General features: G+C 58.5%; 4 protein-coding genes across 5 annotated transcripts; 1 reads left to right on the plus strand and 3 right to left on the minus strand.

Moving 5' to 3' along the window:
* Window positions 1-126: 126 nt before the first annotated feature.
* IFI35 (interferon induced protein 35) lies at window positions 127-3,603 on the minus strand. 2 transcript variants are annotated; one of them, XM_051640588.1, is made up of 8 exons: window positions 2,945-3,603; window positions 2,533-2,673; window positions 2,126-2,239; window positions 1,687-1,831; window positions 1,341-1,474; window positions 954-1,143; window positions 588-694; window positions 127-384 (listed from the first exon to the last, which is right to left on the minus strand). In XM_051640588.1, the coding sequence occupies exons 1-8, from the start codon at window positions 3,161-3,163 to the stop codon at window positions 193-195; spliced, it is 1,242 nt and encodes a 413-aa protein (XP_051496548.1). In that variant the 5' UTR covers window positions 3,164-3,603; the 3' UTR covers window positions 127-192. The 2 variants fall into 2 exon arrangements, with proteins under 2 accessions (XP_051496548.1, XP_051496550.1); XM_051640590.1 differs by having other exon boundaries at window positions 230-394.
* Window positions 3,604-3,688: 85 nt separating this feature from the next.
* On the minus strand, window positions 3,689-5,585 carry RPL27 (ribosomal protein L27). Its single transcript, XM_051640593.1, has 5 exons — window positions 5,483-5,585; window positions 5,283-5,365; window positions 4,964-5,133; window positions 4,285-4,395; window positions 3,689-3,812 (listed from the first exon to the last, which is right to left on the minus strand). Exons 2-5 carry the CDS (start codon window positions 5,361-5,363, stop codon window positions 3,764-3,766), a joined length of 411 nt encoding a protein of 136 aa, XP_051496553.1. The 5' UTR covers window positions 5,364-5,365; window positions 5,483-5,585; the 3' UTR covers window positions 3,689-3,763.
* A 236-nt stretch (window positions 5,586-5,821) lies between these two features.
* RUNDC1 (RUN domain containing 1) lies at window positions 5,822-10,164 on the minus strand. Its single transcript, XM_051640587.1, has 5 exons — window positions 9,698-10,164; window positions 8,923-9,081; window positions 8,457-8,655; window positions 8,090-8,197; window positions 5,822-7,350 (listed from the first exon to the last, which is right to left on the minus strand). Exons 1-5 carry the CDS (start codon window positions 10,022-10,024, stop codon window positions 6,485-6,487), a joined length of 1,659 nt encoding a protein of 552 aa, XP_051496547.1. The 5' UTR covers window positions 10,025-10,164; the 3' UTR covers window positions 5,822-6,484.
* Window positions 10,165-10,298: 134 nt separating this feature from the next.
* On the plus strand, window positions 10,299-17,213 carry LOC127394556 (alanyl-tRNA editing protein Aarsd1-like). Its single transcript, XM_051640594.1, is given in 19 exon segments — window positions 10,299-10,386; window positions 10,754-10,867; window positions 10,995-11,061; window positions 11,370-11,468; window positions 11,841-11,930; window positions 12,024-12,041; window positions 12,043-12,078; window positions 12,746-12,868; window positions 12,937-13,096; window positions 13,462-13,519; window positions 13,861-14,017; window positions 14,099-14,215; window positions 14,489-14,619; window positions 14,796-14,862; window positions 15,053-15,144; window positions 15,615-15,669; window positions 16,241-16,335; window positions 16,500-16,631; window positions 16,953-17,213. Coding segments are annotated over 19 exon segments (1,635 nt in total). The 5' UTR covers window positions 10,299-10,378; the 3' UTR covers window positions 16,969-17,213.
* The last annotated feature ends 17 nt before the right edge of the window (window positions 17,214-17,230 follow it).

Consider the following 17,230-nt stretch of genomic DNA (forward strand, 5'->3'; position numbering starts at 1 on the left):
GCCGCGGCCCGGCCCTGCACAGCCCGGCCCGGGAGCCCGCCCTCCCCGTGCCAGGAAGGGCGCAGCCTCACCCGCGGCTCTTGAACATAGGGCCCGTCCCGACCCCAAGCACGACAGACACCGCGCTCACTGCAGACGCTTTAATTCCCGCTGTGCCGGGGGCCAGCGGCAGACTCCAGGGCTGGGCCAGGGCTAGCCCGCGTCCTCCATGAAAACAGCCACTCCTTGTCGCCCCACTGGGACATAGGCAAGGGCGTCCACCTCTCCCCCCCCATGGCTGGTTTTCTGGAAGTGGATCTCCAGGGTGTCCCTCATGGGCTCTTCATCCAGCACATCTGGGATCCCCGAGAGCAGGACAGTCCTGGGGCAGCGGGAGGGCTGGAGCTGGGCAGAGCTGGGGGTGAGCCCTGTGTTGTGGGGGGAAAGGGGCCCCTCGGGGCTTCCCACACTGCTCTGCTCCAGCCACCTGCTGGAACGGCGCCTTGGGCTGCGCAGCAGCGTGGGGAGCGGGTCTGCAGGAGCCCCCACCTGCACTGGCTCACCCAGAGCTGGCAGGTGCTGCTTGGCACCAGGGTTCATGCCCTTACCTTCAGGTTAGTGATGTCTCCACTCACACACGGTGATATTTTGAGCTCATATTTTCCTTTCCCAATAAGTGCCTGGATGTGTCCTCTTGCAATTAGTGGCCCTGCCACTGCAGACAGAGAGGAAAGCCCTGAGCCAGCCAGGACACACTGAGCTCCAAGGCAGTTTATGTCTCTGGAACAGATACCAAGGCTGGCACTGCCCAGCCCCGGCAAACCTGCACCAGCACAATCTCAGAGGAGACAGGACAGGCTGGGCTCACTCTGCCTTCCGTTTCCCACAGACACAGTTCCATCTGCTCTGGGGAGACAACCTGTGTCCTCCCGCCCCTTCACAACTGCAGCCCAAGCTCAGCATGTCCCACGCACCTCCCTCCTGCACGAAGGTCATCACCACCTGGCCTGAGTCCTCCAGGAACTCCCTGCTCTCCACCTCGCCACCACCATTCTTCGTCTTGCTGAAGAAGAGCTCCAACTTGTCCAGCAGTGCCTCCTCAGGTATTTCCAGGCTGGGCAGGCCAGACAGGATAATACTCCTGCTGCTCTGTGTCAGCCTGACCTGTGAGTGGCCCAGGATGGTCAGTGCCAGGGCAGGGCAGCCCCAGAGCTCGGGGAGCAGCTCAGAGCTCAGACCAGGGCTGGTACCAGCGACCTGGCTGAGGTGAGCTGGGGAGCAGCAGAGCAGGGCACGGCAAAGTGGGCACATGTCCAGGGCAGCTCTGCAGTTTGGGCGGTGCAGGAGCCCTCGGGACCCACCTCCAGGGCAGATGGCAGCAGCATGTCCACAGGCGCTGCTTGTACTCGCACTCTGCACCGGTCGAGCTCATCCAGCTCCTCCCCATAGCTCAGCTCCACCATGTGCTCCTTCGCCTCTATGATACTCTGGGCTACTGCGAGCAGGGAGAGCCCCCAGCACAGGGGATCAACCGCCTGCCCTGAGCGCACCACGGGACGGGACATGGGGCAGCTAATGCCTGGGGACAGGGCAGAACCCCATACAACGAGGCAAAGCCCTGAGCTGTGGCCTAGGGAAGGGACCAGGCAGGCCCCAAAGCCAACGGCTCAGGATGCCCAGCTGTGGAAGTGCTCTTCTCAATCTTACCCTCTGCTTTCTCAAAGGTGATGAGCGCTGAGCCCCCCAGCAGAGGGTAGTGGATCAATGGAGTGAGAAACAGCTTGTTGATGTCCTCCTTGTTTGTCACAAGTCCCTTAAACACCATTTTCTTCTCTGGCAAGGCAGGCAGCAGCTGTGGTCAAGTACACAGGATTTGGAGGGGACTGGTCCCCACACAGGGCCTGTCCCTGCCAATCTACAGACTAGAAACAAGATCATTGCTCAGAATAAGCAGCTAGAGAGCCTCAGCAGAGCTTCTCCTAGGGTCTGGCTGTGCTCAGAGTCCCAAAGTCACCTCTGGAAGTTCTGGCTCTGGCAGAGTTTGCAGGAGCTGTGCCAGTCATCCTGCAGTGCCCAGCTGCATTTGCCTGCAGCCAGGCTTGTGCCCCTTGCCAGCAGACCCGGGTGCCCACACACATTACATTACCATCACCGGATCATCCCAGGGGACTCTCTTCCTCACTTCTTCCAGTTTCTTTTTCAACACCTGCTTCTCCTGCCTCAGTCTGTCCTTCTTCTCCTTTGCTAAAAGAATGTCCATCTAGAAGGGCAGAAAGAGGAGGCAGTAAGGGATCTGCCAGGACACAGGTGGCTGCAGCACCATCACAAGCACAGAGCTGCTCTGGGATACAGCTCTGCCCACACTGCACTTCTGCTCTCCCCTGGCTCCTGCCGTTTTGATCACAGCCCTTCCTCCATCACCACTGACCGGACATCCCTTGAAACCTCCACCGGGCCCAGAGCAAAGTAATCTCAGAGCAGTGAGCTGCAGGTTGCAGTCCCACCACCCACCGCCACCTGTCCAAGCCCAGGAGAAGGCCTCTCACCACCAACCTGGAAGGATATCTCCTCATCTCTGGTTAAAGACATCTGTTGCTGAAGACTTTTCTGAAGTTCTCCCATCTTCCTCATCTCTACGGCTTCCTTGGCAGTTTTTAGCTTGGCACAGTCTTGCTCCAGGGTGCTACACCGCTCCTGTGGGAGGTACCATCAGATCGTGACCGCCACCCTGTGCACCCCCCTCGCTGCCGACCCGCACACGCAGATGCTTTGGGAAGGAGGGGGCTGCTCCCTGCGGGGAATCCCAGATCCCCGTACAAGGTCTCACAATCGTAGGACACCCCTGCCCTCTGTTCCTGAGTCGTAGTCCCAGAGAAAACAAAACAACTCGCGCTTCCAGCCCAGGAGGCTCGGCGCCCCCCGCGGCGGTTCAGACAGACCCCATCCCCGCGGCAGCCGGTCCCACCTTGCAGCGCTCGATCTCCTGCCGAACTTGCTCGGCGGTCAGCTCGGGAACCGCCCGCTCCGGAGCCTCGGGGAGGGGCAGATAGACGAAGGAGTCTTGGAGGGAAGAGGGGTCCTCAGCCACGCTGCATTCCCTGCCTTCCGGGGCCGGCCCCGCTTCCCCGGTCCCCGCTCCGCCGGTGCCGGGTGCTCGGCCCCTCATCTGCTCCCCCGAGGACATCTCCGCGGCGGGACCTCGCGCTCCGACGGCCCTTCCGCTTTCGCTTTCGCCGTCCGGCCCCGCCCCGGAGAAACGGTTCGGCCCCCCGGCGGCAGCGGGCGGGGAGAGAGCGCAGTCGATGCTAACACGGAATCTCCTTTCCAGGCCTCAAAACAACCCGCTCCCCCTCATCCGTCTGTGATCGAACACTCTGCCCCCCGTCCCGGCTCCCCAAGGGCCGGGGAAGGGTCACTTGCACGGTGAAGAACGCTAAATTTACCTAAATTACTCTAAGATCAAGGCATTGCACAATCACTCTGTAGCAGACTCAGGGACTGAAGGAGTCACTTTCTGTCTCCCACCGGGATTACCACAGGACTGACAGCAGCAGCAGGACGAAGAGTAGCTCCTGCCCAGGCACCATCCACCCGCCTTTCAGGGCAGTTCACACACAGTCCCCACCCCTCAACATGCTCCCGAACTGCAACAACTTTTCCAACTCTTATGGAGGCACAGCCCAGAACATCAACACCGAGGAGAAAAAGGTCTGGCAACACTCTTTCATATATACACCAAAACAAAAAGGGTTTTAACATTTATTGATGCGGCCTGATTACCCCTTTAGAATCGCAGCTTCTGGAAGAACCACTTATTCTTGCCTGTCTTGTATCTGGAAAAGGAGGAACACAAGGGTCACAGAAGGTTCTGGCCCAGGGGGCAATCAGCATGGGACTGGTGCCCAAGCTGTCCCTGTGCGCCCACAGCAAGAGGAGTGTCCCATTCCCCAGGCACAGTCCATCCTCTCCAGACCCACTGCATAGGGAAGTACATGTTAACTTCCCAATCTCCTCAATAAGCCCCTGGCAAAGGAGAGTTGTGACACCAGGAGCCAGGAGAGTAGTGCATGGCAGTGCCACCGGACACCTCCTACAGAGGGTTCTCCTTAGAGAGCAGCAGTTGTTGTTGAACTGCTCCCCAGCCCTGAGCAGAGCTGTGCACACACAGAGGGGAGCAGGAACGTGCTCGACCAAAAGTGTAGTCAGAAACTGGGGTCAGAAGCATCCAACCTAGGACAGGCCCAGGCTGTGGCCCCCACCCCAGGGACAGGTACTGACACTGCTGCAAAGGCAACTTCAACTCACCTCTCCTCAAATTTCACCTTGGCTTCGCGTCTCGCTTTGCGTTTCAGAGCAGGGTCCCTGAACACGTCCTTATTGACGACGGTTTTGTCCAGTGGGATGTCCACGGAGTACCTGGGCAAGAGAGCAGCCCGGCTGGGACGAGCTGTGGGGGGCAGCCCAGACCCATCACACCAATCCGAGCTGGGTTGACGGCCTGTGGCTGCCTCGGCTCTGGGAGCCACCCAAGTGCCCCGAGACGTTCAAAGCAGCCTTTAAACAACATGGCTACACGATGCATAGGGGCTGAGCTGCTCTGCCCAGCACATTATCCTTAGCAGCCAGCACCTAAAGGAGCTCCACTGGGACAGAAGAGACACCCCTGGGCCACAATAGCTCAACCGACACCCCAGACCCTCCTGACTGTTCCAGAGGCTCATCCATTGACACCCCGATAAAGAAGGACATGGCTGTGGCTTCAACAAAACCCAGCAGCCTCACTTCAGACGTTCACTAATATTTCCCCATAGCCTCACACCCCCAGCCCGTTTTTGCAGAGCACACACAGACTTCATTCAGCCCCGTCGTTAACCACCTCGGCGGCTCCCCAGCATTCACTGCAGAACAGACAAAGAGCCAAGACCACAGAACGCAGCCGGGACGTCCCTGCCCTGCTGGCCGCAGCCCCGCCAGCGGCACTCACCGGGTGGGCATCAGGTGGTTGTAGTTGTACACCTTGACAAACGATTTGATCTTGGACCTCTTCGCGATCTTCTTCTTGCCCATGGCAGCAGTCACCTTCCGCGGGTAGCGGTCGATGCCCGCCACCAAGGCGTGGCTGTACGGCCGGTCTGAGGTGCCGTCGTCGATATTCTGAAACACAGCGCGGACCCGGCGATGGCACCGCGGGGCAACGGCCGCCGCCGGGAAAGCTCCGCTTGTACGAACAGCCCCGAGCAGGGCCAACAGCGGCGCCCCGGGCTCGGTCGCTCCACGGAACCACCCCAGAGCCCCGCGCTCACCTTCACGATGACGGCCTTGCGCCCCGAGTAGCGACCGGCCAGCACCAGCACCACCTTCCCCGGCTTCATGAACTTCCCCATCCCTGCGGAGACAGCGCGCGGCGGTCACGGGCGAGTCCGTCCCCCCCCGCGGGCCCGGCCCCTCCCGGAGCCCCGAGGCGGCCGATGGCGGCGGATCCCGGCGCAGCGCCCGCACTCACCGAGGCGGCCGCGTCGATGGCGCCCAGACCGGAAAAGGAAGCAGCTGCCGCGCCCGCGACCTTTCACCTCGTGATGCCTTTCGTCACTTCCGCTGCGCCCTCTAGGAGCGGCTCGCGCGCAGGGAGGGACGCGGTGGTTGCCAGGCAACAGGCGGCGACCCCGCCCCGGGACACCGGGAGCACCCCCGGGATGGGCCCCGCCCGCTGCTCCCCCCGTACCCAGCGCGTCCCCCGTCCTGGCGGAACCGCAGAGAATCCAGCTCCAATTCAGCCCCAACACGGGGAAGCGACAGACACGAATCAAACGCTGCCACCAGGGGCGGGCTCTCCCCACACACGCACTTGCTGAAGCGGTTTAATGCATCCCCACAGAACACCAGGCAGCTGCTGCGCCGGCCATTGCACAAAGGAGTCGAAAAAGGAGCTCCGGGATCGCCGGACAAAGCTGCCAGCCCCTCAGCCAGGGGGACCACCTCCAGACTGCCGAGAGGCTGGAGAAGCACAGCCCCCATCCCACAGCTCAGACCTGCCCCTTTCCCTCACACGTTCACACTGCGGGGAGTACACCCCTCACCCCCGGACAGCTCTGCTCCCGTGGAGCAGCGTCTCCTGGGGGCGTCATTAGACCACGAGCTCTGACAAATAACCACACAGACGCAGCACAAGCTGCACATTCCCAGAGGCCACCCCCAGCTCCGTGGCCAGGATACTGCCCACCCCACACTTCACACAGATGCTCAATGACATCTGCCCCCAGCAAAGCCATCCTGCTCTTCAGAGCGGCGTTTCGGGGCAGGGTGAGGAGCTGTGCAGCACACAGCCTCCAGCAGCTCTGCAGGGGCAGCCTTGTAAAACACATTTCCAGAATCAAGACACCATAAGATTTCCCCAAAAGAAAATACCAACATCAAAGAGCCACACTTGGTCCTAAAAAAATCGAGGCTTCCGGAGCCAAACAGCTGCCTACGTGTGGGAAAATGGATGATCTACAATAAAAACACATCAAAAAGCATCTTTGATGTTTTTCAGCTGCCGGACAGCCAGGTCCACTGGGAGGTTGAACTTCAAGTTGCTCAGACGACTGAGGATGTTGAGCGCGCTCTCGAAGCCCGTGTTTGCCATGTAGCTCCAAGGCTGGTAGTGGGACTGCACCAGAGCTCCCGATTTGCAGATGAGGTTCACCCAGGAGACCAGGCGCTGCTCGTTCAGGGCCATACACACCAGGGCCTTCAGCTCTGAGTCTGCACTGCGCTTGAAGGGGTCGTGCTCTGTCAGGACAGTGTGGATGGCTGTCAGCAGGCTCTGCTTGGGGGTGACGGTCACTCCTCCAGTCACAGGCAAGGCAAAGGACTGGGAGAGCTTGCGAGCTGGGGACTCCACGAAGGCTTGTCCGTTCTTAGCATTGTAATACTTCACAAAGAGCTCCCAGGGATGCATGGTCTTCGGGGATGAGGTGAAGGCGGGAATCAAGCAGGCGATGGGGGCCAGCACCAGGCTCATTCCCGGAGAAGAGGCGTAGAGCCCGTGGGCCATCAGGTCTCGCAAAGCAATGGCCAGCTCCTTCCGCACAGCCAGAGTCAGCTCATCCCTGCCTCCCAAGGGAACGTCCTGCAGGTCAGAGCAGCTGATGACATGGTCTTCCTCCTGGTGCTTCATTGCCAGCTGCCTCACCCGCTCTACAGACAACTCCAGTCTCTTGAGTAAGGGGGAATAGTCCCGGTCAGCTTGGTCCTTCTGCCAGAGGCTGTGGGGAATCTGGCCGGTTGCGCAGCCGAACTGGCTGACAGCAAAGATCTGCAGCACCGCCAGCATGCGGCGCATCAGCTGCAGCCCTGTTTCCCGCATCTTCCTGGCATCTTCTGGGCTCACTGCTCAGGTCAGAAAAGAGGAAAAAAAGGACTCTCATTAAGGAATCAACAGCTCTGCTCTTTCCTGCACACAAAGGGAGCACGAATGTCTGCTTCTCCTTTGCCACAGAATTGTCTCCTCCTTGGGAGTTTTTGTCACTAGGACTGATGCTACTTTTCCTAGTTTCAAAGCACTGAAGCCAACCGTAAAAGCAAACGTTTGTGTGGCCTGTTGTCCACAATCAGGTCATCTTACAGAAAATAAATCCTACAATAGCTTTCCTTATGGAAATATACATAGAAACGAAAGATCATTCTTTAGACACAATATTAGCATTAGATAATTCGAAGACACTGGAAACTGCTGAAGGAGATTATAAAGAACACTGGCTCATCCAGTTCATGGTATCTGCTCACAGAGCTAAGAGTTCAAAGTGCATTAATCTGAGTGCAGACCAACAGCAAATACAAGACAAGGCTGCTCAGTCTATCCATATATTGCACTAAGCATCTTCTGTTTCCCATCTCTGCCAAGGACCAATCCCACCCTCTGTGCCACACTTTAGGGTTCTGTGGCTAATGGTCCCAAGGAGGAAGGGTAAAAGAACTGGACCCAGGCCTTCTGTCAGTAGGAGCAGGAAAGAAGAGAAATCAACTGCCAGGAGAAGAGCAGAGCAGCCCAGCATGGCTGGACGCTTGCAGAACTCCAAGTGAGTGACAGCAGGAATGGTGCCAGTGGCTCTGAGCCCCCAGTGCCCACCTCTGCTTCCAGGAGGCCGTGGATGTGGTTTGTGGGAGCCACCACCATCTTTTCTGCCTGTGCATTCACAGTGCCCATCTTCTGCCTTACCAGAGCTTCCAACTTCATCTAGAACAAAAATTTCATGCAGTTACTTCACTTGGGAATTTAAGCTGCACATCCCCAGTATTAAGGTCAATATTGCTTAGGCCTCTCTGCTCCTTTTTTGTCAGTCTCCTGTTCTCCCCACTGTCAGTTCAGAGATCTGTACTTCCCTGTGACCCAGAAACCCTTCCTGCATGCTCTGACATCTGTGACCTCCCTCCTCATAACTTTGTCAGGGAATGACATAGCAATTCAATCTGCTCATCAACAATTCAGCACTGACCCTGAATAAAGTTGATGAACATTTCAAGGTCCCTGATCTGTGTCTTCAGTTGCTCCACCAGCTGCTCCTTCACCCTGGCTGGATTAACGATCTGTGCTATGGCAGCATCCACACGCTGTCGCAGCTCCTCTGGAGAGAGCGTTGCAACATCTTCACTCAAGTCCATGTCTAGCTTCTTTATCAACTCATTTATAATCATCTGCAAAACATGAGTTAGCAGCATGATGTCACCATGTAGCACTGCTGCCCATGAGCTTCAAAACACTCCTTTACCCATTCATTTCCTTGGAAACAGGCCACTTGCAGCACACAGAAAACTGCAAGAGAAGACACTGGACAGGTTTACACGTACAGATATTCTATAGCAGCTGCTGGCAAGAAATAAGGATTGACCAACTCCTACAGTCTATTAGCGGCTCACATATGCTAAGAAAAAACACAGGCAGATGGACTCTGTGAGCCTTACCTGTTGTCTCTCCATAACCACGGACTGTGGCAGAGAATCATAGCTGCCCTCCTGGTAAGCAAAAGTCTCCAGGTCATCCAGCTGAGTCTTGAGCTGCAGGATCAGCTCTCTCTGCTTCTCCTTCAGGATCTCACTTTGGTCCTGCTTCTCTTGCTCACTCTGAAAAAAAATACAAGTAAATAAAAGGGAAGACTACTGTCACAGGCAAGCCCCGGAGAACAGGACTGCGGGGTGAGTGTTTCCTTCAGCTCCTACATCCAGCCCTGTCTCACAGGGCAGGACCCAGGAAGCAGCCAAACACCCCGTGTGTGTCAAAGGTCCTCCGGGTCACCGCTGAGGCTGCAGTGGAGCAGGAACATGCACAGCAGGGCCCTAACGTGTGTCCCTGCCAGCTGGCTCCAAGCCACCCAGGACCTGCACCTCCCGTCACCGAGCTCGGTGCACCGACCACCGGCCAGTCCCTCCCGGAGCCGGCCGCAGCCCCAGCGGAGCCTCCGGGCCGCAGTGCTGGGTGGCTGCCACGGCCGACCCTCGCCCCAACCAACGAGCTCCCTCCGCCCGGCCCCGCGTTGAACGGGAGCATGGTCCCGGCTGACGGGCTTCGCCAGGCCGGACGCCGCGGCAGACAGCCCCGGCACGGGGCCCCGCGGCGCTGGCTGCGCTCGACCCGTGCCCCCGGCCCGCGCCAGTCAGCGGGGCCCGGCCGCTCCCGCCGCGGCTCCCCGCCGCGGCTCCCCGCCGCGGCTCCCCGCCGTGGCTCCCCGCCGTGGCTCACCGGCGCGGCGCCGGGCGCGGGGCAGCCTCGGAACGCGAACTCCTCCAGGTCCCGGAGCAGCCGCCGCTGCTCGGCCGGGCCGGCGCGCGCCACCTGCCGCAGCCGGAACTGAACCTGCGCGAAGTGCGAGGCCAGCGCCAGCAGCGCCCCCTGCAGGCGCCGCCGCTCCGCCCGCAGCCGCGGCACCGACCGCGGCGACCCGCCCGCCGCCGCCTCCTCCTCGTCTTCCTGCTCGTCCTCTTCTTCCTCCTCCTCCGCCGCGGCCGACACGGCGCCCACCGGCGCCCATCGCTCTCCCGGACCCAGCGGACCGCTCTCCGCCTCCATGGCCGCTACTACCGGCGCTGCCACGCTGCCGCCATCTTGTCTCGGCGGCGCGGGGCGGGGCGGGGCGGGGCAGGGGCGGGGCCGGCGCGGCGCCAGCGCGCCCCCGTGCGGCCCGGCGGGACAGCGGGGCGGGGCCGGGGGTCCCCGGGGTCCGGCGCGTGCCAGGGCGCCCGGCCCGGGGAGGGATGTCCCCCCCGCGGCGAGCGCGGGGCTGATGGCCGGGCCGCGAAGTGGCCGCGCCCACCCTGAGCCTTACGACCCTCGCTCCCGGCCCCCGATCCTGGCCCCCGCTGCCGGGCGCGCCGACGGCCGCGCCCCCAGCCCGAAATAGCACGGGGCGGGCCTGGCACCGCCATGGCGAGGTGAGCGCGGGCGGACGGGACGGGGCTCCGGGGCAGCGCCCGGTCTGGGTCTGGGGCACCTGTCCAGGGCCCAGAGCTTGAGACACCACGGGGCAGGACCCTCCAGCCCCGGGCAGCAGAGGAAAGGCGGCGGGAATGGCAGGGAGAGCGGGGCAGGACGGGCCCCGCCCGCTGCCGAGGCGAGGGGCTGTGCGGGGCGCGCGGGGGTAGCTCTGCGTGCCCACCGCCCAGGCCCTGCCGCGCTCAGTCCAGACAGGGTAGACATCTGGGGCACTCTCCTTGCCCCCATCCTCCCCGTACCTCACGCGGTCCCTGCGGAGCGCTGGTGGGCACCGTGGGAGGACCCGCTGGTTGGCTCTTTCCCAAGGCAACCTGCAAAGACACTGTGGTACGACCGCCCGCGGTACGTCTACCTGGAGTTCTGTGTCGAGGACAGCAGGGATGTGAAGGTCGTCATTGAGGACCAGCGGCTGGTGTTCAGGTGAGCTGCCACTGCCCAGGATGCAGCCCTGAATTGGGGTTGCTCGGGGGGATAGGCGGGACCTTGTAAGAGCAGGGCACATCTGGCCTTAACCCTCTCCTAAGCCAGGCTGTTACTGTTTTGGCAGTTGCAAAAATGCAGATGGCTTGGAGTTCTACAATGAGATCAACCTGTACGCCAGGGTCAACTCCAAGGTGAGGCTTCTCCCAGCAAACTGTTCTCCAACATCAGGCTCAGGGTTAAACCCAACCTGTGCAGTCTTGAGCAGTGCTGCTCAACGTCAAATCCTGCCTGCTTCCGCAGGAGCTTGAGGGGGATGAGCACACGACCAGGAGCACTGAGCTGGGCCATGAACTTACAGTACTGCCTTGGGCCAGAAACAACCTGTCCCTGTGGTTCTGTGTGTCCCACAGACCACATGGCTGAGCTTTAGTCTCATACAGTCTGCAGTTGATTACAGAGCTGCAGATACAGAGGTGAGGCACCCCTGATCTCTTGGCAGGACTCAAGGGAGAAGCGTTCTGACCGCTCCATCACGTGTTTTATGAGGAAGTGGAAGGAGAAAGTGGCCTGGCCCCGCATCACCAAGGAGAACATCAAAGTATGTGTGATGCTGGCAGTCAGGACCAGCCTCAGCCCCTGTGGTGGCTCCTGGGGACCAACATGCCCCCAGGACTGACACCAAGGACCCTGTACAGGCACCCCAGCACAGAACTCCCAAAAAGCCCAATGTAACAATCATTGCCAGCCCATGGACCTCTGCCCTCCAGCCACCCCTTTCCCTTGAGGCAGGGGTGGCAGGATCTGCAGGCAAAGGGACATGCTCCCCTCCTTTCTCTCCCCAGCCCATCCAGTTCCCTCCCCTGTGCAGGAGCAGCTGTGCTCACCCCAGAGCTGTCCCTGGGCTGAGGGGACAGGGCTGCCCCATCCCCTCTGTGATGCTCCTTCTCTCAGAGACCCTCTCTGCCTGCAGCCCGCCTGGCTCTCTGTGGACTTTGACAACTGGCGAGACTGGGAAGGGGACGAGGAGGTGGAGAGGGCCATGGTGGAGCAGTATGCAGAGGTGAGCTGGAACACAGGCCTTGGGGTCCCGGGTGCTTGGGCTAGGGGGAGCAGAGCGTTCAGAGCTCCCTCTGCCCTTTTTTTCCTCGTCCAGCTCCTGGAGAAGGTGACGGACAAAGGTCCCCCCCCCGGCCATGGACGACCTGGATGTAAGTGCTGCCCGGCCAGGCACTGCTGCGCGCTGCAGCCGCCCCCGCAGGGCCGAGCTGAGCCTCGGGCCGGCCCCGCAGCCAGCCGAGGACTCGCTCCCCGGGGCTGCCCCTTCCCTGGCACCGCGCTCCTTCTCCCGCAGGACGAGCTCTGAAATCCGGGACGCCGCAGAGGCCGCCAGGTGCGGCGGCAGCACGCACCGGCGAGCAGCGCGGGCAGGGCACTCCGAAGAAGCGGAACCGCCCCGGCTGGTTCCCCGCCGAGCGCAGCGGACCCGGCTCGGGCGGCGGGAGCATCCGGTCCTCCCGTGCCGGTTATGCGCGCGGGGCAATAAACATGAGGAGCTACCGTCTGCCGTCCGGTCGGGCCGCCGCCGCGACGGGCACCGGGGCCAACCCTCCCGCCCCGGCACCGGGAGGGCGCGCGCACCTCGGGTCCCGCCCACTACGGCTGCGACCGCCAGTCCCGTGTCCCTCCGCGGCCACCGTCACCGCCAGCCCCGTGTCCCGTTGCCACCAGCCCCGCGTCCCTGTCCCGCCGCCGCGGCCATGGTGTTCCAGTGCCAGCGGGACAGCTGGGCCCGGCAGGTAGCGGCGGGGCGGGCGGGCGCGGCGGGCGCGGGGGAGGCCCGGGCCGGCCCTCACGGCGCCGCCGCCTCCGTTGCAGTTCACTACCAGGGTAGTGTCGTGCCGGGCGGCGGAGCTGCGGCCCGAGAGCGGCGGGGAGCCGGTGCGCGGGTTCCAGGTGGTGCTGGAGGACACCATCCTGTTCCCCGAAGGCGGCGGGCAGGTACGGGCCGAGGCGGCGGGGTGGCCGCGCCGGGCCGGGGCGGCGATGCTGACCCGCCGTGTCCGCAGCCGGACGATCGTGGCCTCATCGGGGACGTGCCGGTGCTGCGCGTGACGCGACGGGGCCCCGAGGCTCTGCACTTCGTGGAGGCAGCGCTGGAGCCCGGCGCCGAGGTGCTGCTGTCGCTGGACTGGGACCGCCGCTTCGACCACATGCAGCAGCACTCCGGTAACGGCTCCCGCGGCTGCCCTGGCTCTGGGCAGGGCGTTCGTGCCCAGCTTGTCCCACCTGGGCCGGGAGGGGCAGCCCCGCGGCTCCACACGCAGGGTCCGACCCCGGGGTCCTGGCACCGCAGGCTCACCTTGTGAGCTGGTTTGGAAGGAAAAGTTCAACCTGCCTCAAAGTCCTTAGGCTGCACCGCACTGTTCTCAGGGCACCAAGACCACGAGGGCATAGATGCCTCTGTTGCCTGCCCCTAACCCCGGCACTGAGCACATCTGGGGGAGTGTCAGCAGAAAAAATATAGCCTGACTGAAAATCTCCTTTCCTGTGTCCAGTGGCACTCAAAGCTGTCCCTTGCACATCTCTTCTAGGACAGCATCTCATCACCGCCATTGCAGAACAGATGTTTGGATTCAAGACAACTTCATGGTGAGCAAGGAAGAGGCACTTTTTGACCTTGGCATGTGTCACCATGGTGGGCTGCAAGGAGCTGAGCGTTGACAAATCAAAAGCAGTTTGCCCTTGGACATTTCACTCTAGCTCAGAGGGCCTGGGAGGGGTGACTGAACTGGGGAGAAGCTGTGCAAAGTATTTGCTCTGTCCTGTCCTCCTCCAAGTGTGTGGGATGCATCTTGTGCTCTGTAAATAACGGAAAGGAGGAAATTGTTTTCAGTCACCACATTCCCAGCCCTGGGATGGCACCTAGTGCTGCACAGAGGGACCTCCCAGCTGCTCTTCACTACAGCAGCAGATGTTCTTCATCGGTGCAGGGAGCTGGGCCGTCAGAGAAGTGTCATTGAGCTGGACACCCCCTCGATAACAGCAGAGCAAGTGGAGGCCCTGGAGAGGAGTGTGAATGAGAAAATCCGGGAGAGGGTACCCGTGGTGGTGAGGGAGCTGGCTGCAGGGGCCCCGGAAATCAAAACTGTGAGTGATGGGGAGAGAGCTGATGAAATCTGTGGGACCAAGATAACGGGTGTCACCTTGTTTGCCATTGTCTCCTGGTAGGTGAGGAGCCGTGGTTTGCCCGATGACCACGTGGGGCCTGTGCGGGTGGTGGACATTGAAGGCATTGATTCCAACATGTGCTGTGGGACCCACGTCTCCAACCTGAGTGACTTGCAGGTGGGGCTGTGGCTCTGCCCTCAGGAGCCTCCACACATTCATACCCAGCACAGCAGAGGTCCCTGAGACCTGGGATCTGCTGGGAGCTGTTTCAATGGTGACAGGGGGCAGGAGCCCCATGCTGGGGAGCAGCATCTATGTTGACCTCATGGTTGATTTTAGTCAGTTTATTCTTGGTGACAGAGCACAAATATTCACAAAAAGGCATAGTCTGGTAGGAACTTACCACCTGTGTGAGTATAAGCAGAGTCCTTTACTGATTTTCTTTTTAAGGTTATTAAACTCCTTGGTACAGAAAAAGGGAAGAAGAACAAAACCAACTTGATTTTCCTGGCAGGAAACAGAGTGCTGAAGTCAATTGAACAAAGTCACAGCACTGAGAAGGCCCTGACCTCACTGCTCAAGTAATACCCTTTCCACTTTGATTATTTAATCTTTACTATTCCTTCTGGCAAATACCACACGAGCCTCAGGGTACATCTATGTGGTGCTTTTTCTTATGTTAACCTGCTTTTGCTCCTTGAAGAAATAATTTCTTTGTCCTTCAGAGCGGTGATGCAAATTTTCCTTGTTCTTCCAGAAATGGACCAGGTGAGCACGTAGAGGCTGTGAAGAGACTGCAGAGTTCTGTGAAACTGCTCCAGAAGGTATGAGGATGGCTGAGGAAAGCAGCTTGTGCTGCTTCCTGTAGACCTGAGCTTCAGCCAGGACAATGGGGAACTGAGTCCTAGACATCACTTCTTGTGGATATTATGAAAACTGTTCCCATCTCTGGGAGCAGAGCTTAGCGTTGCACTGATGTCCATCTGCAGTACAGTTTGTTTGCTTTTCTTTCAGAATAACTTGAACCTGCTTAGAGACATTGCTGTTTTGATAGCCCGGGACTTCAAGAGCAAACCTATTCAAAGTCAGCTGTTTGTGTTGCACAGGTATGGGGAGTTCAGGGGAAGGCTGAAGTGGTATCTTACACATTTTATGGCAGTTGTATTTCTCTGACATCTATTCAGGCTTGCTCCTCAAGGAAGAGTATAAATTAGGTGAATAGAATATTAAACTGCTTCAGCCTGCCGGGAGGTTGTGTGATTAAAATAATGTGTTAGTAATTCAGTCTCTGAATTCTTCTGGGTTTATAGCTAAGAAATAAGTGTCTGATTTCTCTCTGCCCTTGATATATTTAAATAAAATGAGGAGCCCTATTTATTAAAGGTAAACACTTAAATAATTCCTGATACGTTCACACAAGAATGCTCAAACCAGGACGATGCATAATGAGGATTTAGATGTATAGAATAGAAACCCCAGGCCTGATCAGGCCTTTGGTTTCTGATTGATACTTCGGACTGCAGAGGGGATTTTTACTTCTCTCTAAAGTTGTTTTTTTTTTTACCCATCCACACAGGAAAGAGGGTGACTCTGAATTTATGAATATAATTGCTAATGAGATTGGGACAGAGGTAAGTCACTGATGAAGACTAACCTGACACCATTGGCTTCCTCGTTCAAGCTGTAGCACAGGCAGGGCCAAGCTTCTCTCCTTACCACAGTCACAACCCACAGGTCTGTTTCCTCTCGAAAATTGCATTATGTTATTGTCCCCAGAAGCCTCAGTCTGCAGGGAAATAAATCCTCAACAGTCAGGAAATACAATAGTGAAAGTACAGAGCACTGTAGAAGAGCCTGTCCCCCAAGGAGCTGTACAGGATCTGATTGGCTGTTAGAATAGAATAGAATAGATTACTTCAGTTGGAAGGGACTTACAACCATCATCTAGTCCAGCTGCCATCTGTGTCCTTTGTATTTCAGATACCCCAGTAGCTGTTCTATCAACATATGATTGAGCATAATAGGTTCAACTCTCTTGGTCCCCTCTCTTTTTCTTCAGATTGCAGCTCAGTCTCAGTAACACACAAAAACTCCTGAACTGTTTGCATCCTTGGTTGGGTCCGTTGGCCAGAGTCTCTGTCCTCTTCCTGGACAAGGAGGGCACTGGTTATTGTGGAACAAGATCCATCTCTCTGTTCACAGGAAACCCTGCTGTTCCTGACTGTGGGAGATGAAAAAGAAGCAGGACTCTTTCTTCTGGCTGGACCTGTTGAAGCAGTTGAGAGTTTAGGTCCCAGGTAATGTGTTCTGTGGTTTCTTTAAAATTAGTAAGAATTCTAATGTTGCAGACTAAGCAGCTGAGCAGTGTGATCAGGACATGGATCCTTGCTCGCTGTCTGGAGCAGGTCTGGCCAGGCCACTCTTCTCTGCAAGTGAGTGGCCTGTGCTGCTGTTACTGCAGGGTGGCAGATCTTCTGGGAGGAAAAGGAGCTGGGAAGCGAGGCCGCTTCCAGGGCAAGGCCACCCAGATGAGCCGGCGAGGAGAAGTGCAAGCTCTGCTCCAGGAGTTCATCAGCCATCGAAGCCCTGAAGCGTAAGAATCAATTCCCAAAGTAGGGCTGTATTCCCTGCTTTGCATAAGTGCCACCAGCTTCTCTCCCAGAGAATAAAGACAAAAAACCAACAGCTGGTGTGCATGTGCTCTGGATGAGCTGAATTGGTGCTTGCAGAAAACTCTGGGTGGATGGATCTGCCATCCCTGCTTTGCTGCAAGGGTTCTTTCATTTCCCCAGGCAAATGGTGCACACTCTGAAGTGATTAAAAACCTGCCCCCACAGGCAGGAAATTCAGCTTCTTGTATCAGTCCTTTCTCTCGTTGAGGTGTCATTGTTACTGGTCCATTTCTCCACATCAGGAGTTTCTCCAGTTAACGGAGATGTCAAGTCCTCGGGATCAGGCAGAGCTCCTCCCCAGCGCTTCCTCCACCGGCCTCTTCGGCCGGGCGGGTCTTGAGGCTGTTGCAATCTCGGCTGCAGAACTAAAGGGCGCTGTGGAGCCACAGTGGGGAAAAACAGGACGGGTAATTTGGGATTTTTTTTTTCCTCTTCTTGCTAAAAATGGTGTGCTGCAGACATCGGCAATAACAGAGAAACAGAAAAAAATAAACCTCTATCCCAAGATGGTTTGTCTGTC

Source organism: Apus apus, chromosome 25, assembly GCF_020740795.1.
Source record: "Apus apus isolate bApuApu2 chromosome 25, bApuApu2.pri.cur, whole genome shotgun sequence".
Lineage (NCBI taxonomy): Eukaryota > Metazoa > Chordata > Aves > Apodiformes > Apodidae > Apus > Apus apus.